At 43.9% G+C, this 20,911-nt stretch overlaps 1 protein-coding gene across 1 annotated transcript in view; it reads right to left on the bottom strand.

Moving 5' to 3' along the window:
* Positions 1 to 20,911, bottom strand: part of KCNQ (KCNQ potassium channel) — a 320,065-nt gene that overhangs the window by 188,226 nt on the left and 110,928 nt on the right. The window contains exon 2 of the mRNA XM_075896102.1: positions 471 to 561. Within this exon, the coding sequence (XP_075752217.1) occupies positions 471 to 561 (91 nt within the window). The remainder of the gene's footprint in view (positions 1 to 470; positions 562 to 20,911) is intronic.

Consider the following 20,911-nt stretch of genomic DNA (forward strand, 5'->3'; position numbering starts at 1 on the left):
GGGACGCACAAGCCACGCCATAAGGAGCTTCGCCCCTAAAAACAATGGGTTTCTTTTCCGGCACCATTAAACAGTGGAACAAACAGGCTGTGAGCGTGGAGACACCAAATCACGATCACTGCGTAAATGTGCTAAGACGCCATATTTTCCACGAAGTGTGGCGCTTATTCTAGCTCGTACAAAAAGTAGCACTGGTGGGTTATCTTTTCTTTAATGTTTACTATTTCTATATATGTCCTTGGTGCAACTTCTTTACAAACACCATTTGCGTTTTTTTATTGTTTTGCAATAAAGTTTCTACAATTCGTGTAGACGATTTGCTGTATGATAATAAACAAACAGAATGGATGAAAAGGCTTGCCTTTCCGATTTTTTGACATATTCACATACATTCAAGTTAGAAAATTCATCTTTCTGCTAAGCGCAGGAAAGTGCGCTCTCCGTAATAGTATACAGCGAAAGGCACTTACCATTCGCAGCAGTATGGCACCGGCTAATTCTTCGAAGTCTTTGATTGTTGAAAAAACACTTAGCACCAGACACGTGAAAACCATTAAAAATCTGAAACGAGACAAGAGAAACAGGCGAAAGTTTAGCACACGCTGTCTCTGAAACCAAAAAGAAGCACTGCGGCAGAATATTACCAGCAATATCACCAGCATAGGAATCCCGCGCTGCGTCCTCTAATTGTCTTAATTAAAGTATATGCGCTCGAAAGAACATCTCAACTTCTAAGCTCCGCGTCCCTTGACTAATCGAATTCGCCTATATAAGACCACGACCAAGTGCGAGGAGGGTATATTAGATCTCAGAAAGTTTGCGAGCAGTTATCTCGCGCAATCAAGCCGAGTTGGAAACGAGGACTAGACGACGATAATGCGCTGTGGAATACTTCGCCGAACGCCCTGTGCTATAGGTTGAATTAGCCGTAAGCGCTTTCAGCGAGTGCTTACAAGATCGATTACATTGCTGATCGCAATAATATTCTTCACGAACTTCGCTGAATAGGAGCCACAAATCGGTAGACATTTTAAGGTGATTTCAGTTTCGTGCTTTAAATACACGGCACAATGCATGCATAAATGCGTACAGCAGAGCGGTTAACATGAAACTTCAATGGTAAATGCGGTCCGATAGTTCTGCCTTTTTTTCACGTTTGTGAATAGTTTTGCTACGAAGGTTGCGCTAGAGAGCCAAATAATAGGCACTGATTCACCCGTTACAAACGTACAGAACGTTAAGCTCATTAGTATATACGTCGAAGGCAAGTGTTCCGTGGCATAAAAATTGTCGTTTAAGGCACAGTTCTCGATCATCATAATAGTTTTCCGGAATAAAACTGAGCAAGCACAATCTATATGTTCGTGACGCGTACGACGCCCCAACTATCAAATAAATCATTATAAAATAAAATACACACAACACCACATTGCATGGTACAAAATGGTACAATACACATTGCATGGTACAAAATGCAAGCTTTATTTTGTCATGTTCGGTTTATTCGGCTAATACCAGCCTTATGTAACGCTGGATAAGTGCTGGGCAGTCTTGGGTCACTGCTGATAGCTGCCGTCTGGGATTGGTATCCCCAAGTCGGAAAAAGTTAGGAGATCGTGAACATTGTGGGAACCTATGTCATGCGAAGGTGTCGGTGAGAAATTCTGAGTGTAGCCTATAGATAATTATATTTTCTGCACGTTTGAAAACATTCTAAAAAACAGCGTGAGTGAACTCAGACACAGGAAGGAGGTTTGTACACCCCAAGGCACCTACTGGCAACTAAAGATGCGCACAACGGCGGATAAGAAAGGAGGCTCGAAAACTTATCTGTGCATGCCCAAATGTACAAACCTATCAATCTGGTCCGCGTGGTGGTGAAGGTGGAAGATACCTGACTTCATATTTACAAAAGTTAATCGACGGTTGGCTTGCGCATGCACTAGTGCTATTATCTATATGTCCTGCCTCAATTCTTCGATGCTTGTCTTCACTCTTAAACCCGTACAAAATTGCACATTCATCGAATTTAGACGTGCACTGTTGCATACATTGTTCCTAAAGTGGCTGCGTAACAGGTCCTACAACAAATTTCTTGAATTTAATGAAAAGTTACAGAATAGATGGACGTATTTCCATAAACTTAGTCGTGGAGTCATAACGAGGGGCCTGTAAGGCAGGTCGACTGCGCCGGAGCGTAAGGTGTAGCTTGTATTCATATGTAATCCCTAACTTACGTTGAAGCAATCGCCGTTTTATAGCAACAAGGTTCGCATGGTTCGTTGATGGGCATATCGTAAGTAATGGTCACCGTCGCACTCGAGCCCCACTCGACTACATAGTTTTTGGAGTCAATATTTAATATAATGTTATCAATGAAGGTGGCACACACTGCAGGGACCACAGATGGTGTCGTCCCGACATGGCACTTGCACAAGACATTTATGCTCAAGACATGGCACTTTCACAAGACATAACCTGAAGCCGTGGCATGTCTCTTTGGTTGAATACTTGAATTCATGCTTGTGAATAATGCCGGTATCAAGGCATAAATTTAGCCACAGGTAAGTCACGCCATACTCGTCGTGACCTGTGCATTCTTTTATAAACTCATGACGTCATTACAATTATTTGATGAGGCATTGTGGCGAAGCGCACGGCGAAAATCATAGAGTTTCTCACAAATTTACCTAGAGGGAAATCTGGCGATAGTGAGCTGTTGGATGCAAAGGAATGACGGGATATGTGAGCTTCGAACCTGACTCGGATTTGTCCACCTCAAAGACACGTGGGTTTTACGTTTAATTGATTGATTTTTTACTAAAAAGCACGTAAAGAGCTTTTCATTTTTTGTCACAACACAAAAACATGTTTTATATAACACTGAAACCTTCTGCGTCGATATATATTTTTACGAAGCGTTAGAAGTAACCAACGGCCGCTAAACTTGGCAGGCAGACGACAAAGCGAGCGTTCACTCCGCTATTTTTATGTCGTCTGTTACTTTATTTCGCCAATTGGTTGTGCCGTCAAGGTAAGTGAACTTTTATTCTACGATATAATACGCGTGAATGAGATTCAACCATAAAGGTTTTGTTTAAGGGGAGCTTTATTCACGCACTCGTATTCGCTTTCTCAGCCGAAGCCTTGCTGAACGCCAGCCAACGCAAGCCTCACAGACACATATACCGTCATTCCCAGCGCTCCAACGAGGTCCCTTGAGAAATTTGCATAGACGGTGAGGCCACGCTTTCCTCTAGGTATCATTGTGAGAAACTCTATGACGAAAACCATCTAGCAAAGGAAAGAATGTGGCATGCCGCGCAATATACTCTGAGTCAATGTTATACACTGCGTATTGTGAATATTGTGATATATCAGCTCTCACATGTACTGTTATTTCTAAATGGCAAACAGTAGATGTGACTGCTATGCCTTCCCTCATTCCTTATGATCTTCTCACACTGGCACATTTTGCAGGATTCACTTCTTTCTACACTGTAGTAATTGAGTGCTTTATTTATAACATACGTAATTAAGGCAGTCAAGTCGATCGTCGCGAATATGATGGTACTGCAACGGCTATTTCATTCATCATCTAAGCTCTGTTCGTGTCATCGTTCTCTTCCCGATTCGAAATTTTTATTCGTTTGTGTAGAACTTCAGGACAACTCCAAGTTTCGTTCTGCCCGGAGAGCGGATCTTAACTACTTCATGTGGTAGTATCAGAATCACTTCTCTCTTCAAGCCTTCGCAGACGTTTAGGTGGTGAAAATATGTGGAAAGCTGCCGCACCCAACGAGAGCCCTGCATTTCTGGAAGCAATAGGGTAACAGGCTGTGGTCACAGAGGAAGCCTACCATGACCAGAATCCCTCACCTTCTTGCATCTTGCAGCCTTTCTTCTTGTATGTGCGATAATAGATCCCTTGCTTCCCACGTAGGAACTCCTATTTTCTTGATTCGAAGCATTTATTTGCGTACCGTAAGCATTTTTGGTGTCTATCTGGGTATCTATCTATCTATCTAGCCGCTTACGTCTGGGTGCGCTCGCGATCGCCCCTTTAACTTGGCGTGAACCAAAATTAGTATGGCAGGGTAAGTTAGTATGGCGAACTTAGCGCTATGGTCAGTACTTGAATAAAGCCACAATCTTGTCGCGTACATCGTCAAACAATTTTCACCAAACAGTGGCACATACCTACAGGCGGGTATGTGCCACTAGTATACGGGTATGCGCCACAGGTGATTAACACTTAGCATTTACGCAGAAACAGCGAGAATACAACGGGGTTAACTTCAACGCGTGAGCATTAGGAAAAACCAGAAATTGGTAGCGTCGACCCGACGAATGCAAAGAATGAATGCCAGGGTCCCAGCAGGATTCGAACCCATGCATTCTGCGTTGCATTCAACTATTCCACCACAGAGCCACGCCAGACCTCGGAGGTGCATTTCAAATAGACCATAATGTTTGTGAAAAGACCGTGGTGGTTGCAGTGATGCAATTTCATAAACATTACATATGTACTCCTTTGATACAGCCGTCACGTCAAGTTAACGTCAATTGTAGTTCGGTGTGATGCGCTGAAGTTCATTTACGTAGCAGTGTCCTGGACCAGCATCCTCGCGCGCATCAGCGCTTCATATCAGCTTCTGGTTTTGCTAATATGCATGTTCCAGCTTGCATCGTTGCACAAGTGCAAATAACAGGTTATATAAACATCTGCTAATGCTGAATATATGTCTCTCCGTGCAACGTTTATACATATGTTTAGCGTCATTTGATGACCTGTTTCCCAATAACAAAAAAACACAAAATGGTCACCTTCCCTTCACATGCTTCGCATAGCATCGAATCCAAAGGTATGCGTGGAATCTGTCCAATTTTCATTTAGAATTTTTAGATTTGCTTATCACGTGGGCTGCGCAACTGCAAACTGTGCAGACAATTTGAGGCGTAGCCACATGGCATTCTTTTTCATCGTGCACACTGTACTGTCGTCATTGCGTCAGCTATGAAGCACCAACACTCGGAGCGAAAAGAGTGAATGCCCGCTTTACCGAAGCTTGTGCTCTGACCTAATTTCATGATATGGTAACTGTTATTTTAGCATGTTTTGCGGGAAAATGTCACAACAGAATGACTACAATTTCTGTCGCCTTATTTCTGTTGTGAAAAGAAAGAGCGCATGAACTTGGCGCCACTCATAACTTCATTCATGAACATTCCACGTATACCACCAGTGTTTTGCAATGCTATAAAGCTAACAAGCAAGTTATCATCGCAAGAGATGCCTAAATGTAGCGTAAGTTTGAAAAACTTTTTTATTCTTAGAACTGTTTTAAACGTCACTTGGAAAGGAAGGGGAGTTGAAAAGATTGTTTAATTTTATGCAGCAAAAAAATGAACTTTGAAGGTAAGAAAATATTTATACTTCAACATTGTCTCCGGGGTAATTCAGTTTATTGCAAGCTTGGCAGTGCATGATTGTTGGGATGTTACGGGCCAAAACAACGATATGGTCTGGGGCATTCCGCACGTCTTAGCGTAGGGCACCAGAAGTTATGAGCATCTGGCGTTCTTTACCATGCACTCACACCACACAGTACACGGGCCTCCAGCATTTCGCCTCGATTCAAATGCGACTGCCACCGCCAGGATCGAACACACGACCTTTGCGTCAGTGCTCTCACCTGGTATGTTGGTTCATCCAAATATTTTCTACTTTAACACTCAACTACTGAATGTCATTAACGAAATCGGTGACCGCAAATGTCGCTAAAAAACTTATATTTGGTGGTAACGTGCGAAAAATCTCGCAAAACACCGACAAGAAACTTGAAAATTTCACAAGTGAATCGGTAATACGAATAAACAAAATCTGGTTGCCATAGTTGAAACATGTCACAATGCCGCATGCATGTTTCTATATATTATACAACTAAATGTTTCATACACAGCAAAAAGAGCAGCAGGCCGTAGACTCCTTGTCTCCTAATAATTCTCAACGCTTCCATCTGGGGCACGTTGGTGTTCTGTAAGGGCAGCACGAATTTCGGTGACGCATGTTCTTCTACCAGGATCGCAAAGAAAAGTCTCTTTTGTTCAATCTCTCTCAAAAACAAATTCAGAGATGGGCCTCACATAAAAAATGGCCCCATATCTGCATGTTTCACCGCAAATGTCGTCGAAAAATGACAGTCTTGCGTTTGGAGAAAGTGAAAAAAACGCTTATTTGATGTGCTGCGCGAGAAAATCGCTGAATTGTATTCTGCACACGCTGCGTTAGAGAGTCTCCATCCGTGCAGCGAAGGCGAACGAGCACATCGAGGCACGTTAGAGACGAGCGCCATCTGGAAGTTATCTTCGAAAACGAAGGAAGGCGTGCGCGCCTGTCTCGGAGGCAGTAAGATGTAGAACACAAAGCGACGGACAGATGCCACCACCGTGTCCTTTTAGCAAAACGTTGCAAACACTTGCCCTTTTGAGCATCGCGTTGCACTGTCAGCGCAGCGTGATAAGCGCTATGGTTCTTAGTATTACTTATGTGTGCTTTCTCTAGTATAAAGCCACACACACGAAATATTGACGTGTTGTTATGGTGCCTCAGATATGCACAATAATTGCTATTTACTTGACAATCGCACAAGTATGAACGCTGAAACTTGAGCAATTTTGGTGGGTGCTGCGGATGGGGTTGGCCATTTAAGGTACCTTTTGGTGCCATTTAAAAAATCGTTACGGCTGACAAACAGACCAACTGACCAAAATTTTTGCGTTGAAGTACCCCAAGAGAGACTATCTTCTTTTATGTATGTTTTTTTACTAAGAGAAGGCATGCGCAATATAGAGATTCGTTGTCACGTACAGATATTATTTTATAAATACCAATACGTAGTCAATGTGCAAGTGCAATAATAGGGAATGTTTTCGATGGAGGCGGAAGTGCTGAGGCCCGTGTGCTCTGATTTGGCTGCCCGTTAAGGAACTCCAGGTGGTCGAAATACCAGGATCCCTGCACCACGGCGTCTCTCATAATCATATGGTGGGTTTGGGACGTTGAACCCCACATATAAAGAACAGAAAATGTATTAGCCTACTAACACCCGACAATGCCACTGGCTCCATAAGTTTTTACTTATGGAAAGTGCATTTCTTTTCTAAAAATGTCTCTGCTTTACTTATAGCCCGTTAATCATAACCACAGCCTTCTTCATCGGAGCAAGACTTGTATATTCTTCGAACGTGTTTCGTTGAAACACTCTGGGCCAAGTAGGACTGCCAAGGAATTTCCGTCCTTCGTCACCTTCGCCCGCGAATGCACATGACAAATGAAAACAGGAGCAATACACGACGTGTCAGAACGGCAGCCGTCTGGGGACTCCGGTGCGTCGCTTGCCGACGGCGGAAATAACACGCGACGACGTAAATAGAAGCTGACGCCAACAATGCGCACCTTGTTGACGCTTATAGTGAACCGCGAGGAAAAGGACGCTAATTTTCCACGCCGAAAGAGCAGAGAAAGAAGCGGAAGATGGTGTTTAGTTTGGCATCGCAGGTCCCGGAGGAAAGAGCTGCTTGATCTCCGTGCACTTTCGTAGTTTCGACGTGATGTTTGATAAAACATGTGTACATACGGAACTGCAGTGGTAAGCCGCGCTTAATGTGCGCGCTCGGGAGCAGTAAATATATTAGACAACAAAAATGAACAGTTCCACAAAGAAAGAAAGAAAGAAAGAAAGAAAGAAAGAAAGAAAGAAAGAAAGAAAGAAAGAAAGAAAGAAAGAAAGAAAGAAAGAAAGAAAGGGAAAAAAGCCACAGTGGTTGGAAGCAAAATGGCCTTCCCGTTCTGTAATGCATGCATGCGCTGACACATCACGTAAGAAAAAAATGTGTGTACTACCATTTTGGTAAATTTATTGTCAACCGTCGGAAAAAAGAAACTGCCTCCACTTGAGGCAGACCATCTCGCATACATTCGCTTGTGCTCTTCTGTGACGTCAGCTTCCGAGATCGAGTTTGCCTCTACACAAAGCACCTCATAGTTAAACAGCGAATGCATTTTGGCATTGTTGCTACTTCGTTTATTTCATTCGCACGTTTCTTGGTATTGTTATTTCCTGCAACCGTTGCGCCGTGTGCCCTTTTTGTTGCGGTGTGAAGTTAACTGTGGTAAGGGCATGTGGGATGAGAAAACGGCCACGTGTTTTTATTTTTTAGTTGGACAAATGAAGTGCTTTTTTTATGCCTCTGTGTCGACAGTCCCCGCGCGAATAGACTAATGTGAAAGAAAGACCCTGATTTGTAACTTCCTGAATGACAGAACGAGCGTAATAGAAGAGCTTGTCATGGTTATGAATGACGCCAGAAAACATGCAGTATTTTCTTGTGAACAGCTTGCCTACAGACCTTGAAGCGTCATTAATATTTGATGTGAGCTTTAGTTTTGGTTTACCTGACATTTTAACATATTAACTGATGTGTTCTATCAGCGAGACTTTTAATGTTTGCCGTGCAGTACAGCGTATATTCTGTTGTTATAGTTGGCCTACAGAACCTGACCTGCAGTACACCTCGCCCACAAAGGAACGCCGAACTAAGGTTCCTGCGACTGCGCTTCGAAGGACGTGCATCAGCACGCCTACCATAAGCGGTCTGTGTACTACAAGAATGCTTGGCGAGAAGCTCACCACCAGACCGATATGTAAGAGGTCCGTCGGCTGTGTGCTGGGCTCTCCGGTCAACGCCTCCTTTGCCCTGGCAATAGATAAGAATTCGGAGCGTTGTAGGAGCAGTAATTATATATCCTGAGACGGTGACATAGGCTCTGGACGGCGAATACCATGAACTTGCTGCACTAGCGGAAGCGAAACCAGTGGCAATGGCTTGTTATTCAGGAGGTTCGTTGAAGCCTGTTAAACGCACGCTGATGTCTAAACTGGATTATGTTCGCATGACAAAGTAGACCGCACATTTGATCGAAGGCATGCTCAACCTTTTGTGAAATTTGAGCATGTAACGCTTGTACTGATCCCGACATATTTTTGTTTACGGGAGACGCCCAAATTTATTTCATTTCGTCGTGAGTGAAATATTTATTTAAATTAAGATTGCCGAGCATAACGTGCTATGGCAGAAAGATGACTACCGCCAGTATGCATGCTGCTGCAGCATACGATGTCACTGAGCGCGGTTCAGAGCCTTTGCCACGACATGGCACTTTGTTGTGGCGCAGGTCTTGTTGACACAAGTCGTAAGATGTTCAACGCCAGATTTCATTAGGATCACGACAAGCTTACCAGAAAACAGTAGCTGTTTTTGAAATGCATGCAGAACCTTGTTCAAGAATCCTATTTATCGGTCCGATGAAACTCACAATATTGCCCCGAAGCATTTTTTTCCTGCTTATGCCTTTTGGAAGCTAGTCTGATTGCCATGCTGGCTATGCTAAACACAAACAAAGCATGGCCGTTTGACACTCGAAAAGAAACAAAAGTGTGTTCACTGTGCTTTTTGGGCACAAAAAATATTCGCTATCTCATTTGCCAGCATTCTCCTCCTTGGAAATTCAGTGGTTGCAACATTCCTGTCAAGCTGGCTTTGTCTTCCGGCGACACTAATCCTATTCTTATCACGTAAATAGTGAACACGAGGCCACAACGTAAGGAAAGCACGGGACATTGATGGAGGCTAATCGTTGAATAGAAACTTAAAGCGTCCCTGATGCATTAGACCAAGACGGCTGGAAGAGGAAAAACGTCTTGTTTATTTATTTTTTTTTTGTTGATGTATCAATCCTGCCCCACTTTCCAGGATGAATACATCAGCCCTCAGCACCTATTGAAGTTTCAACGTGCTTCCGAGTGGGAGGCTTCTTGGAACTTCACCGGCCACTGTGATTCGTGGGCCGAGTACGGAAGCGTTGCAAGTGAAGGAGATCAGCGGCATAACTGACGCTGAAGACAATAGATGCGCTGTTTTTAGCCACAAATACACCCAACATTTGCGCAGGTAAGCTTGCCTCCCTTGAAGTTCTGAAAGTTTGCCCCGCCGCGGTGGTCTAGTGGCTAAGGTACTCGGCTGCTGACCCGCAGGTCGCGGGTTCGAATCCCGGCTGCGGCGGCTGCATTTCCGATGGAGGCGGAAATGTTGTAGGCCCGTGTGCTCAGATTTGGGTGCAGGTTAAAGAACCCCAGGTGGTCAAAATTTCCGGAGCCCTCCACTACGGCGTCTCTCATATTCATATGTGGTTTTGGGACGCTAAACCCCACATATCAATCAATGAATCAGTTCTGAAAGTTTAGTGACAATTTTTCATTCCCGGCACTCTTCAGGCGCATTCGTGAATCAGTGAATTGAGCACAGGCTGCGGCAACACGTGCTTCTACTTGCATTATCAGCAGCTTCTGTTTGCATTATCAGCATGTCTGACGACTGCACGCACGTTGTTCGTGCAGTCAATGCCGGTGCAACGCCGCCCGGACAAGTAGCATTCCCACATCACGGCTACTCGGTCAAACCGCTGATTAACAAAGTAAACAAGCGTGACGCAAAAAAACAAAAAAAACACACAAAAGCGGGTCGATGGAGTCGGTTCTTGCAGTCCACGCTGAAGTGAAGAGTCTGGCGTCGAGGGTATTGATGCACACAGAGCCTGTGTTCATGAGTAAAATATTCTGCCTTAAAGAGTACCAGCAGTTAATTATAGTTGCGTTATTTACAGGCCCTCCCTCGTCTTCTCGGAACTCCCAACTCATGTGTACACTCGTTCGCAGTTGTGATGTAAACGCACATCTGTTCACTTTACAAAAACCTCTCGTATGAAAATTATGCGTGCCTTCCCCTTTGTAAACAAGCAGCAAAAGAGCCCTTTTTGTTGGAGCTTGAGTGCCAACCTCTACTCTTGACCGGTCAAAAACGTACGCTATTTACATCATCAGACAAAGAGCTCACCCATCGACCTCATATTATGAGAAATTGCGTTAACCTCGGGAGTCTATACGCTGATCCGCTACGTTTCTGAACGTTTGTACGCTGGACAATTAATGACACCTCATTGTCCCAAGCTGTGCCCCAATCATTCAGTTCGTGCTATGACACCCGTGCTCTGTAGACATTAGTTAACACAACAGCTGGTTCTCTTCGACATTATGGCGGGCGCGACAGTAAGAGAGAGGGGAAGCAAAAAATAGCAAACCAATAAAATAGATCGTTGTGCTCATAGATTCTTGTGGAAGGCAACGCCTTACACAGCACACTCACAGTCGCAGCGAATTATCGACTAGCCTAAAGCTCTGCGAGTTATACACAGCGTTTGTTTAGCTCTCGGACATTCCTGTTCCGCTTTCTAGCTAATATACTAGCCAATGCCTCGAGACTAAGTTAGCTTCTTGCTTGGGATATGTGAGACCCATCTGGGTCTGGCATCCCGTGTGCTTTTACGCAATGTTTTGTGATGCCGCTTGTGATTCATCGTAAGGGTGTAAATAAAACCTCGTTCGCAGTGGTCGGACGTGACCCAGCTCCTTTTTTAATGCAAATCATTGAACACACTTAATGGTAATACAATGGGATGCAAAGGTGAAGTAGGGGTGCTGCCTATTTTTAAAGAGATAAGCAAGAAAAAACAAAAGTGGCTGGTCCCCCTATCTAGGAACTGTATAACACGAAAGTGAAATGTAGTCTTCTTAGAGGCAGCTGAGCGTTTATGGCGCATTGTTTAAGCAATGGCAACAAATTGCAAAGTGAAGTGAAGAAGAGCAAAGAACTCGAAGTTTGCAGCGCACACCTCAAGCAGGAAGCAGACACGGAATTAGCATACAGAATACGAGCGAGTACTAACAACTGTCAAAGCTCGATACTTAACGCGTTCTGTTCAAACGGAAAGAACTACACACTAAACGCACGCCCTAGTACACACAGTATAAGTGCGAACAACGGTCATCCTTCTTACTTCAACGTGTGTCAGCAGCGCACTCCTTTCGTAAACGCGGCCGCGGCAGCGAGCGAAGGGGCCTTCGGCCTCTCCTGAATTACGCGTCTGATGAGCTTGCGCGCAGGCGAAGTCACGCTCCATGGAGGCGTCGCTCCGTACAGGCGACGAGCGCCCCTAACGCGAGCCCATCGAAGCGTCTCGCCACTGATAACGAAAACGGGCTGAATTTTCAGTCCTGAGTACCGTGAAACCGTGTATGGTGAATATCAATTGTTTGTCGTTAGCCACCTAGCCAACGTAGGCTGCGCCGCATAGTGGTTAGTGCCGCACACTGCGAAATGAGAGGTTGCTGGTTCAACGCCACGCCATAGAAGCTTACCATCTCGTTTTTTTTTCTTTGCAATCTTTTAGTATATATTGACAACGTCATATTTGCGACAAAAATAAGTCAGCGGTGTCATGGTGCACTTTAACAAAAACACTTTCGTGTTAATATAGGCATGGCGCCATGAAGGGCCAAAAAGCCGTTAAAGGATAACGCAAGAGCATAAGTGGAAGGCCGCTGGCTTGTTCTACGAGGTGTACTGACAACAATACAATTTACTCAAGATCGTAGGTGCCGTTTTGTTAATGGCTTCTATTTTAACATAACGCTTGAGCATTGCAGAGAGAATGTTTGTGAAATTCCCTAAACGAGGCCCCAATCTTCTTCTTTAGAGCAGAAGAATAAAGAAAAGCGACTTACACGTGACCCCAAATGAAGAAATACCCCAAGAAGTTATTCGGCAGTCAGCGCTGATGGAGTTATCTAACGGTGAGGAGCAAGAATAGGAAGAAGGCAGAGGGTAAAGCATAGCAAAGCCGTGCATTGTGTCACGCAGTCAAAACAACCCATAGAAAGCCGCGTATAGAGTATAGTGCACTAACGAGGCGGTAAAGAGAAGCCAGAATTGGGGGAAAAAACGGTGAAGCATAGCAAAGCATCGCGGTATGTCACGCAGGCAAGACCAAGTTTAGCACAGCCATATCAAGTATAGAGTAGCAAGGTGGCAATAACCGGAAGTGAGGGTCAGCGGAAGTATGTGACAGTAAGCAGGATAGCAATGATAATCATAGTGTACCATAGCCGTGCGTGGTATTTAGTATAAAACGGCTAACGTAGTGAAGGTGACGAAGGAATGTGTGTGAATGAGCAGGATAGAAAGAATGACGAGTGTAAAAATCGCATAGCCGTATATTGCATTTGAACTGGTAAAGCGCATTACGGGGAAGAAGAAACGGCCGAGCAGAGTGTCGGTCTGCTCGGCCGTTTCTTCTTCCCCGTAATGCGCTATACCAGTTCAAGTACGACGAACCAACTCGCCCAATCTTCAACACTCGTATATTGCATACTGTAGCAAAAGGATGAATAACGCAAGTGAGGGTAGAAAAAAATAAGGAAAGGAGGGGGGCATCGTTGCATCACAAACAGGGGTTTACTTTCCCACCGTGGGCAGCGTGTAGGCTGACCGTCTCGAAAGAAGTCACTCGCCTGCCCGTTAACAGAAGCTTCGCTGAAAGAGAGCCAATCACTCAACGGCACTTTCTAAAGTCTTCATAATGAGTGGTTCTGTGTGAACGTTCTCGTCAAATACTTCTTCATGAAACCAAGCATCCCAAGTGTTTTTCTACAAGTAAGTGTGCTTCCACATCAGCATTCATATTCATGTGTGTGTGTGTGTGTGTGTGTGTGTGTGTGTGTGTGTGTGTGTGTGTGTGTGTGTGTGTGTGTGTGTGTGTGTGTGTGTGTGTGTGTGTGTGTGTGTGTGTGTGTGTGTGTGTGTGTGTGTGTGTGTGTGTGTGTGTGTGTGTGTGTGTGTGTGTGTGTGTGTGTGTGTGTGTGTGTGTGTGTGTGTGTGTGTGTGTGTGTGTGTGTGTGTGTGTGTGTGTGTGTGTGTGTGTGTGTGTGTGTGTGTGTGTGTGTGTGTGTGTGTGTGTGTGTGTGTGTGTGTGTGTGTGTGTGTGTGTGTGTGTGTGTGTGTGTGTGTGTGTGTGTGTGTGTGTGTGTGTGTGTGTGTGTGTGTGTGTGTGTGTGTGTGTGTGTGTGTGTGTGTGTGTGTGTGTGTGTGTGTGTGTGTGTGTGTGTGTGTGTGTGTGTGTGTGTGTGTGTGTGTGTGTGTGTGTGTGTGTGTGTGTGTGTGTGTGTGTGTGTGTGTGTGTGTGTGTGTGTGTGTGTGTGTGTGTGTGTGTGTGTGTGTGTGTGTGTGTGTGTGTGTGTGTGTGTGTGTGTGTGTGTGTGTGTGTGTGTGTGTGTGTGTGTGTGTGTGTGTGTGTGTGTGTGTGTGTGTGTGTGAAGGCAATAGAAGGAATAGGGAACCTAGGAAGAATTCAAAGGAAGGCAGTATAATATATTTGGAGTAAATTTAGGTCAACTGACTCCCCCCTGCACTACTAACTACAGGTGGTATGGAATTATTACAAACTCGGAGGAAAAATGTCGACTACAGCTTGTTTCTGGCATAATTAACTCCAGGCTATCCTTAGACAGGGCAGCGTTAGTTTTTCTCTTGTTGAGCAGACCCACCAGCACCACTATCCTTATTCCCTCACGGCTATCTTCGCAAACACTGACACCTTTCGCATCTTTCTTTTTCCAATAAGTCTAGCAGATTGGAATAAACTAACTGAAGCATTCCCCCAACGCCCGTGACCATTCGTGAAAATACTGTTGGTCATTTATGACTTGATTATAATTGTATTATGGCCAAGTTGTTCAATTGCTCTTGTTTTTTAAGTCATCACCCTGAGTCTTACAACCAAAAACATTTTTAAAAGCACTTAGCGATTTTCTTTTGTGGCATTTGTTGTTTTCCTCATTATGTTAAGACTTACTTTCAGCCCGCAGTATTTTTTTAAACTAGTATATAAAATAAAAACAGCTGGTGTGGGCGCGTGTGTGCGCACGTATGTGAGCACTCTCGCTTACTTTCGTTCATTACTTTTTGCCGCTGCAATTTGCTAAGTGATTGAGGTGGTGATCTGCCAGTCACATATTTCCCTATACCTTCTTTTCATTTCATGAAGAGCATTAGCGAATAAATTCTGGAAAACAAGCAAAAGATACACAGAACGTGAAAGAACAAAAGGCGGTGCGTAAGTAAAAATGAAGAACATTAGATGGAACGTCGAGGTAACAGAGTTGCGAAGGCTTAAGAGCGAGCCATCAATTGCACTAACATCGACAGACCTTTTCCGCTGCTTTAAATTGTCGCCAGAGCTTTGCATGAACTCGCCGAACTCGCGAATAAGAACGAGCTAACTCTTCTCTAGATTGATTTGGGCTCTACGAGCCGTGACCAGTATTACGAGAACGGGCTGAGCAGCTTCACGTTGGCAGCCATTAATCAAGTGAAGAACGCACTGCTCGAGCCGACTGAACTGCTCGTCCGAAAGGTGGGGAATTCAGCTGCACTCCTTCCGTCGGGGGGATGCCGTTTTGACCAGTTAAAGGTAAAACCTAATAACCTTCCAACCTTTTCTTCTCTTTCATTCCTTTTCTCTTTATCGTTCTACTGGTAACTCGAAAATTTGACATTTTGTGTCTTTTAATCAATTGTCAAAACAAACTACCTCACTTTACCAGTGAATGCAGAACCACACTGAAGACGCCTTGATTACACAGCGAATTAAACAATTTTTAATGCTCGTTAAAGTATTCGGCCACGTGCATGTGCGATAATCAGAATTACGAGAGGCAATATGCGCTCTACTTTAGTGTGTGAGGAAACATTACTTTATGCGGGTTCTACGATTACAAACAAAAAACAAGTTGCTCTGTGTTTTGTGTTCAGTATATGAAGAAATATTGCACTTTATTTGGGTTTTACCCTTGCGAATAAGAGCTTGCTCACTCCGTACTATGGTATGGAATGTATTAAGTACATTATGTCCAACACTATAGGGACCGCGCATTGTGTCCGTTTGGTCATTCGAAGCATGAAGCCCTAGGCCGAATACTCATACGCTACAATTTAGGAGGAAATATCTTTTATGCGGGTTTTGTTCGTACAAACGAGGGCCATGTAGTTACGGAAAATTTGGAAATACCGGAGTTTTTGCGGCATTGAATGTTGTAAATGCGAGATAGTGCAGACTATACCTCAGTATATGAAATGATACCGCATTTGGCGCGTTTTTTAGAAGAACGCATCTCGGTGGAGATTGCTCGACTTCGACGCACTACTAAATGTTTGAGGTATACGTATAGGGATTAAAAAGTCAAATTAAACCTTGCAATACATCGAGTGATGCTGGGTGCAAGTGGGCTGTTGAATAGGTAGCAAACGCCTGCTTAACTTTTCAAAGCATAAATGATACCATAAAGCTGTTGTCACACAGTATAATTGAAACCTATGAACGTCAACGGTTTCCAGAACCTAACCCTATTTATCAGCGGTGGTGTGCGGGGGTCAGGCATGCGTTGATGAGTCCTTTTTATTGAAGTTGGGCTATGTTATGAAATGAAATTGTTCTGACCTGTTTTCCTGTTTATTTTTGTCCTTGTTTCATTTTTTGTTCATGTTGCGCCATGCAGACAAACATGATATATACAGCGTTAAGCATTTAAGCATAAAGCAAGTGTCACCAGCTATAAAATTGCTCCACGTTGAATAAAAGTAGTGACAAGTGCTGAAATGTTGCCGTTTCGCAAGCGAACATTAATTGTACTTCACGCACAAATATATTGTTCTCCACCTTTAGCCTCAGTTAAGGCGAGCGTCAATAACGGCGTACGTTGCGCTGCAGCTTTAGCAAGGAACGCCTGCGTCGGCATACTTTTTCGTTAATACTTTTTCCCAACTATCGACTCATAATAACTGAACGCAATTTTTCAAGTGGCCAAAGTTTAACGTCAGGGACAAAATGGACGTGCGTTATTGATGGGGCAGTAAATTAAAAAAATCTTGAACAGGACACTGTGCTTCATTTTCATGCATATAGAAATCAAGGTACTCTTCTGGATCTGCACAACATCTGCTATCTTCATTTCAGCATTTTTTATAAGCACATATCTTTCTCATAAGCAATTCTTATGCCATCCTGAGCAATGAAGCTATAATCTTTTATATTGTTGTCATTTATGCTGTTTTTGTGTGCTTCTGTCCCGAAAAAAGACCCAGAAAAAATCAATTTCACTTTTTGGCCGAAAGCCTTGACTAAGCCTCCTTGCGTAAGTGTAAACAATGCAAACCTGTTTACGGGCTAAGAGTTTTTCCCGATAGTGAGATTGCACTTTGAATCTAAACATTCAAGCAAAACACGATACCCTTTTTATGTCGTACTTCGCAAGAAAAAAAAAAGCAGACGGCAAAAAAGAACTTAAGACTTGAAAACTTACCGAGCTTTATTTCATCAAATCAGCTAGCTCTGATAAAGCTTTTCCTCGCCAACAAATGTACTTTCTGACAGCATGCAAGACTTTTTTTCATCTTATAGTTCACGAGCTCCTTCATCGTGTGTGTTTCGTTATTTTAGATTGAATGCCAAACAGGTAGGCCCAGCAGAATGGCGATGCAAAGTGTAAATGCATGCTCTGTGTTTCGATTGCTTCCCGTTGCAATCAGCATCGACGGAATATACGAAAGCAGCTGGAGCTCCTCGGCGCACAAAGCTCTAAGACCGGAAAGAGGGAGCTGTCCTGGCTTCGGGGGCTTCTGTTTTCTTTCCGGTGCGAGACCCGGAAGTCGTCTGGGAAATCCCTGCGCGGCTCGAGCAATAACTCGTTTTATTCCCGAACTCATAACTGTGTTTCCCTCTCCCTTGCAGGGGCAAATGCGCGAGTCTGGTTCACGGAGCTTCTGGTTCCAGTAAGGCTTCAAGCGACGAATAGCCGAATCGAAGGCGTTTCATAAGAAATTTCCAGAGAACCAGAGTGGAAGCGAACATTTTCCTCTTTCGTTTTTCATTTCGCATCGTTATTCAGAAGTGGCTCCGCTTTTCTGCAAGTGCAGGTATGAAAACTAGGGGAAAAAGGTCGAGTAGTTCGCACCGTTGCCTTCGGGTCGAGGTTGTGATGGTTCGCATACCGCCTCGTGAACAATTTCTTTCACCAGTAAATGTCTGTGTTGTTCTTGCTTTCTATGTCTTTCTTTCTCTCTTCCTGTCTTTGTTCTAGCACTCATGAGGATGATCACATGCCATGCTGAAGAAGGCCGTGCACACATATTCAGGGAACAAAGCAGAGTAGAAAAATTTGAAGAAAAAAATATAGAGAGTGCGTGCCACTTACTGATGACTATCGCTTGTGCTTCCGACAAACAAATTACGCGAACTTAAACCGCTTCTGTAGTTACAAAAATAACTGTTCGTGTCTTACATCGCGATACCACGATAAGATAGTGAGTAATGCTGGTGTTAAGGGCTCCGAAAATTTTTAGCACCTGATCAAATTTCCGGCCACTTTTTCTAGGCATCCGAGATGGCAGGGATTTGCCTCCATCTAAATGCGGCTGCCGTAGACTGTTTGAACCCGCGACCTCCGGTTCGGCTGTTAAGCATTATAACTTCCTGACTGCCGTGGCAGGTTCCGCAATTGCAAAGTCGGGCGAGGTAACGAAAAGACAAGGGCTCGGTTTGCGCGGCTTCAGCGCCACCAGATTACTCGGGCTTGTTCTGCGACTCCGTCGTTACGCCCCGAAAACGCCCCGGAAACTGCGTTGTCATCAATAAAGGAAAGTGGTCACTAATGAAACGACCTTCAGCTATATACGTATCCACGTGAGCCAAAATTTGCACTATCGATGCAACAGGTGATAGTGATGAATTCTTGGTCTCCTGGTTGGGCATAATAACTGGCAGCTGATGGACGAGATGGCAGTGCAGCTCGCTAGGCTCGCTCCACGATCGCATGTTAAGCTTGTCACACTACCGCGCGTGCAACGAAATTCACGACCAACACTTAGAGAATCCTAATGTTCTTCTCGCACTTGCAAGTGCTGCTCACATAGCCTTCGCAGTTTCTCTTTTCAATCCTCTTATGGTCCTCAATATGGTGTTATCTCGAAGATTAAAAAACATGTCGAAACACGGGCATGCGAAGTGTGTCTTTGCATTTTTCTGTGCTTGTTTTCTCACTTGCATTTAAGGGTGTGATACCGAGCATTCACCCACTTCGAGTGGAATCAGCTCATGTGTAGCTGTGCATGACAAGCATCATCCTTATTACCTAGTAATCGTCTGTGGCTTGATGTTTTCGGCTATTCGAAAAATATTTCTCTCTTCACGTCAGTACAATATTATATATAGTGTTTCTGGAAAACACTTCCAAATTTATTCATCTTTATAATGTCACTCTTTTCTGCCATTCATGAAAGAGGCAATTGATTAACTGGCATGATGTAACGCCAATCGATGAAATTGTAGCGCTCTCCTTTGGGTTGCAAACAAAGCGGAGAAGAACTGAAATGACCTCAGGCGAAGAAAATGAAGGCGCAGCTTGGCAGTGCTACATGAAGCCACGGCTAGTTTTACCTTCTTCTTTATACATCGACTAAGATCGTTTCAGCCTTCGAGTCGTCTTAGGTGAATGCATGATGGCCTCTGAGGATTTTTATGTTCATAGCAATGAAAGAACAGGCATATATCTCTGAACAAGTAGTTTCCTTTGACAAAATGATGTAAGGGAAAGAAGGCGTTACTTGTAAGTATAACTGATGAGTAGCAATAGTGATATCAACGATGATTTCTTCCTTTGCTGTCAGTTCATACATTTTAGTTCAAAACCACAAAACACTTTTACCATGTTTTTCTCGCCCCCATTCTGACTTTGATATGGTCAAACTGAAAGTAGAAATTTCAAATCCAGAACACGCCAAGCCTTCTTGCTGGTTACCAAGAAGTTAGGATGCACAATAGCAGCCCGAGTGCAAGCTTCACACTGAGCCCAAGATCGCTAGCAGAGTCACCGAAAGGTATCCCTTGCCCCGCCGCGGTGATCTAATGGCTAAGGTACCCGGCTGCTGACCTGGCTATACTTGGCTGTGGTGGCTGCATTTTCGATGAAGGTGAAAGTTATGTAGGCCCGTGTGCTCAGATTTAGGTGCACGTTAAGGAATACCAGGTGGTCGAAATTTCCAGAGCCCTCCGCTGCGGCATTTCTCATTATCATATGGTGGTTTTGTGAAGTTGAACCTCGCATATCATCGAATGTATTCCTTCATGATGTCTGTGTTCGTAGAGCTGTTTGCAAAAACGAAAACTCGGAAGAAATAATGTCGTGTACCACTAAGCGCTCACTCCAGCACTCCCAACACTCAGAGCGGCAAATAAATTGGTGTTCTGCCCAATCATAGGGTAAGTCTCACTTCAACGCAATTTTCTACTTCCGCAGCTTCGACTTCTTGATGCTCTACTGAAGATCAAATCACCTGTCGCTGGGGATCTGAAGACTTCATGAGAGAACAGATCCACTTGTGGAGACTTTTTTCTAGACGCTGGCTATTTTTCCCGGTGACTTCCTTTGGACTTCATCTTTTTGATATTAGCAATTCTTATGAAATTGCGTTGGACCGCTCCATTGTGTGCACACCATCTTTTTTTTTATAACTTCTGCGCCTCCAGTTTTGGTAGTGCGCTATCATTAACGAACTCAAACAGGTAGCTACATCTTTTTTTACTTCGCTCTTTCTATCTCGTCTTTTATAGTTGAGGCTTTTCACCATCAGAAAAAGTGAAATCCCACATTAATTTTGTCTTTTTAAGCTGTTGTATGGAAAGAAAAACGAATTACTCAGAAGTCTCAGTGATTTCACAAAATTTCCCCAAAGCAATTTTACACTGAATATTTATTCAGTGTAAAATTGCTTTGGGGAAATTCTGTGAAGCAAATCTTGTTTAGTGACAGCGAAAGCTAGAGTTCTGACCAGTGCCAACAAGTGCTCTCTGCGGTGTTTTCCTTATCTAGCCGTTCTCTAACGAACGATGTACTAAGTGTGG

This window comes from Rhipicephalus microplus, chromosome 5, assembly GCF_043290135.1.
Source record: "Rhipicephalus microplus isolate Deutch F79 chromosome 5, USDA_Rmic, whole genome shotgun sequence".
Lineage (NCBI taxonomy): Eukaryota > Metazoa > Arthropoda > Arachnida > Ixodida > Ixodidae > Rhipicephalus > Rhipicephalus microplus.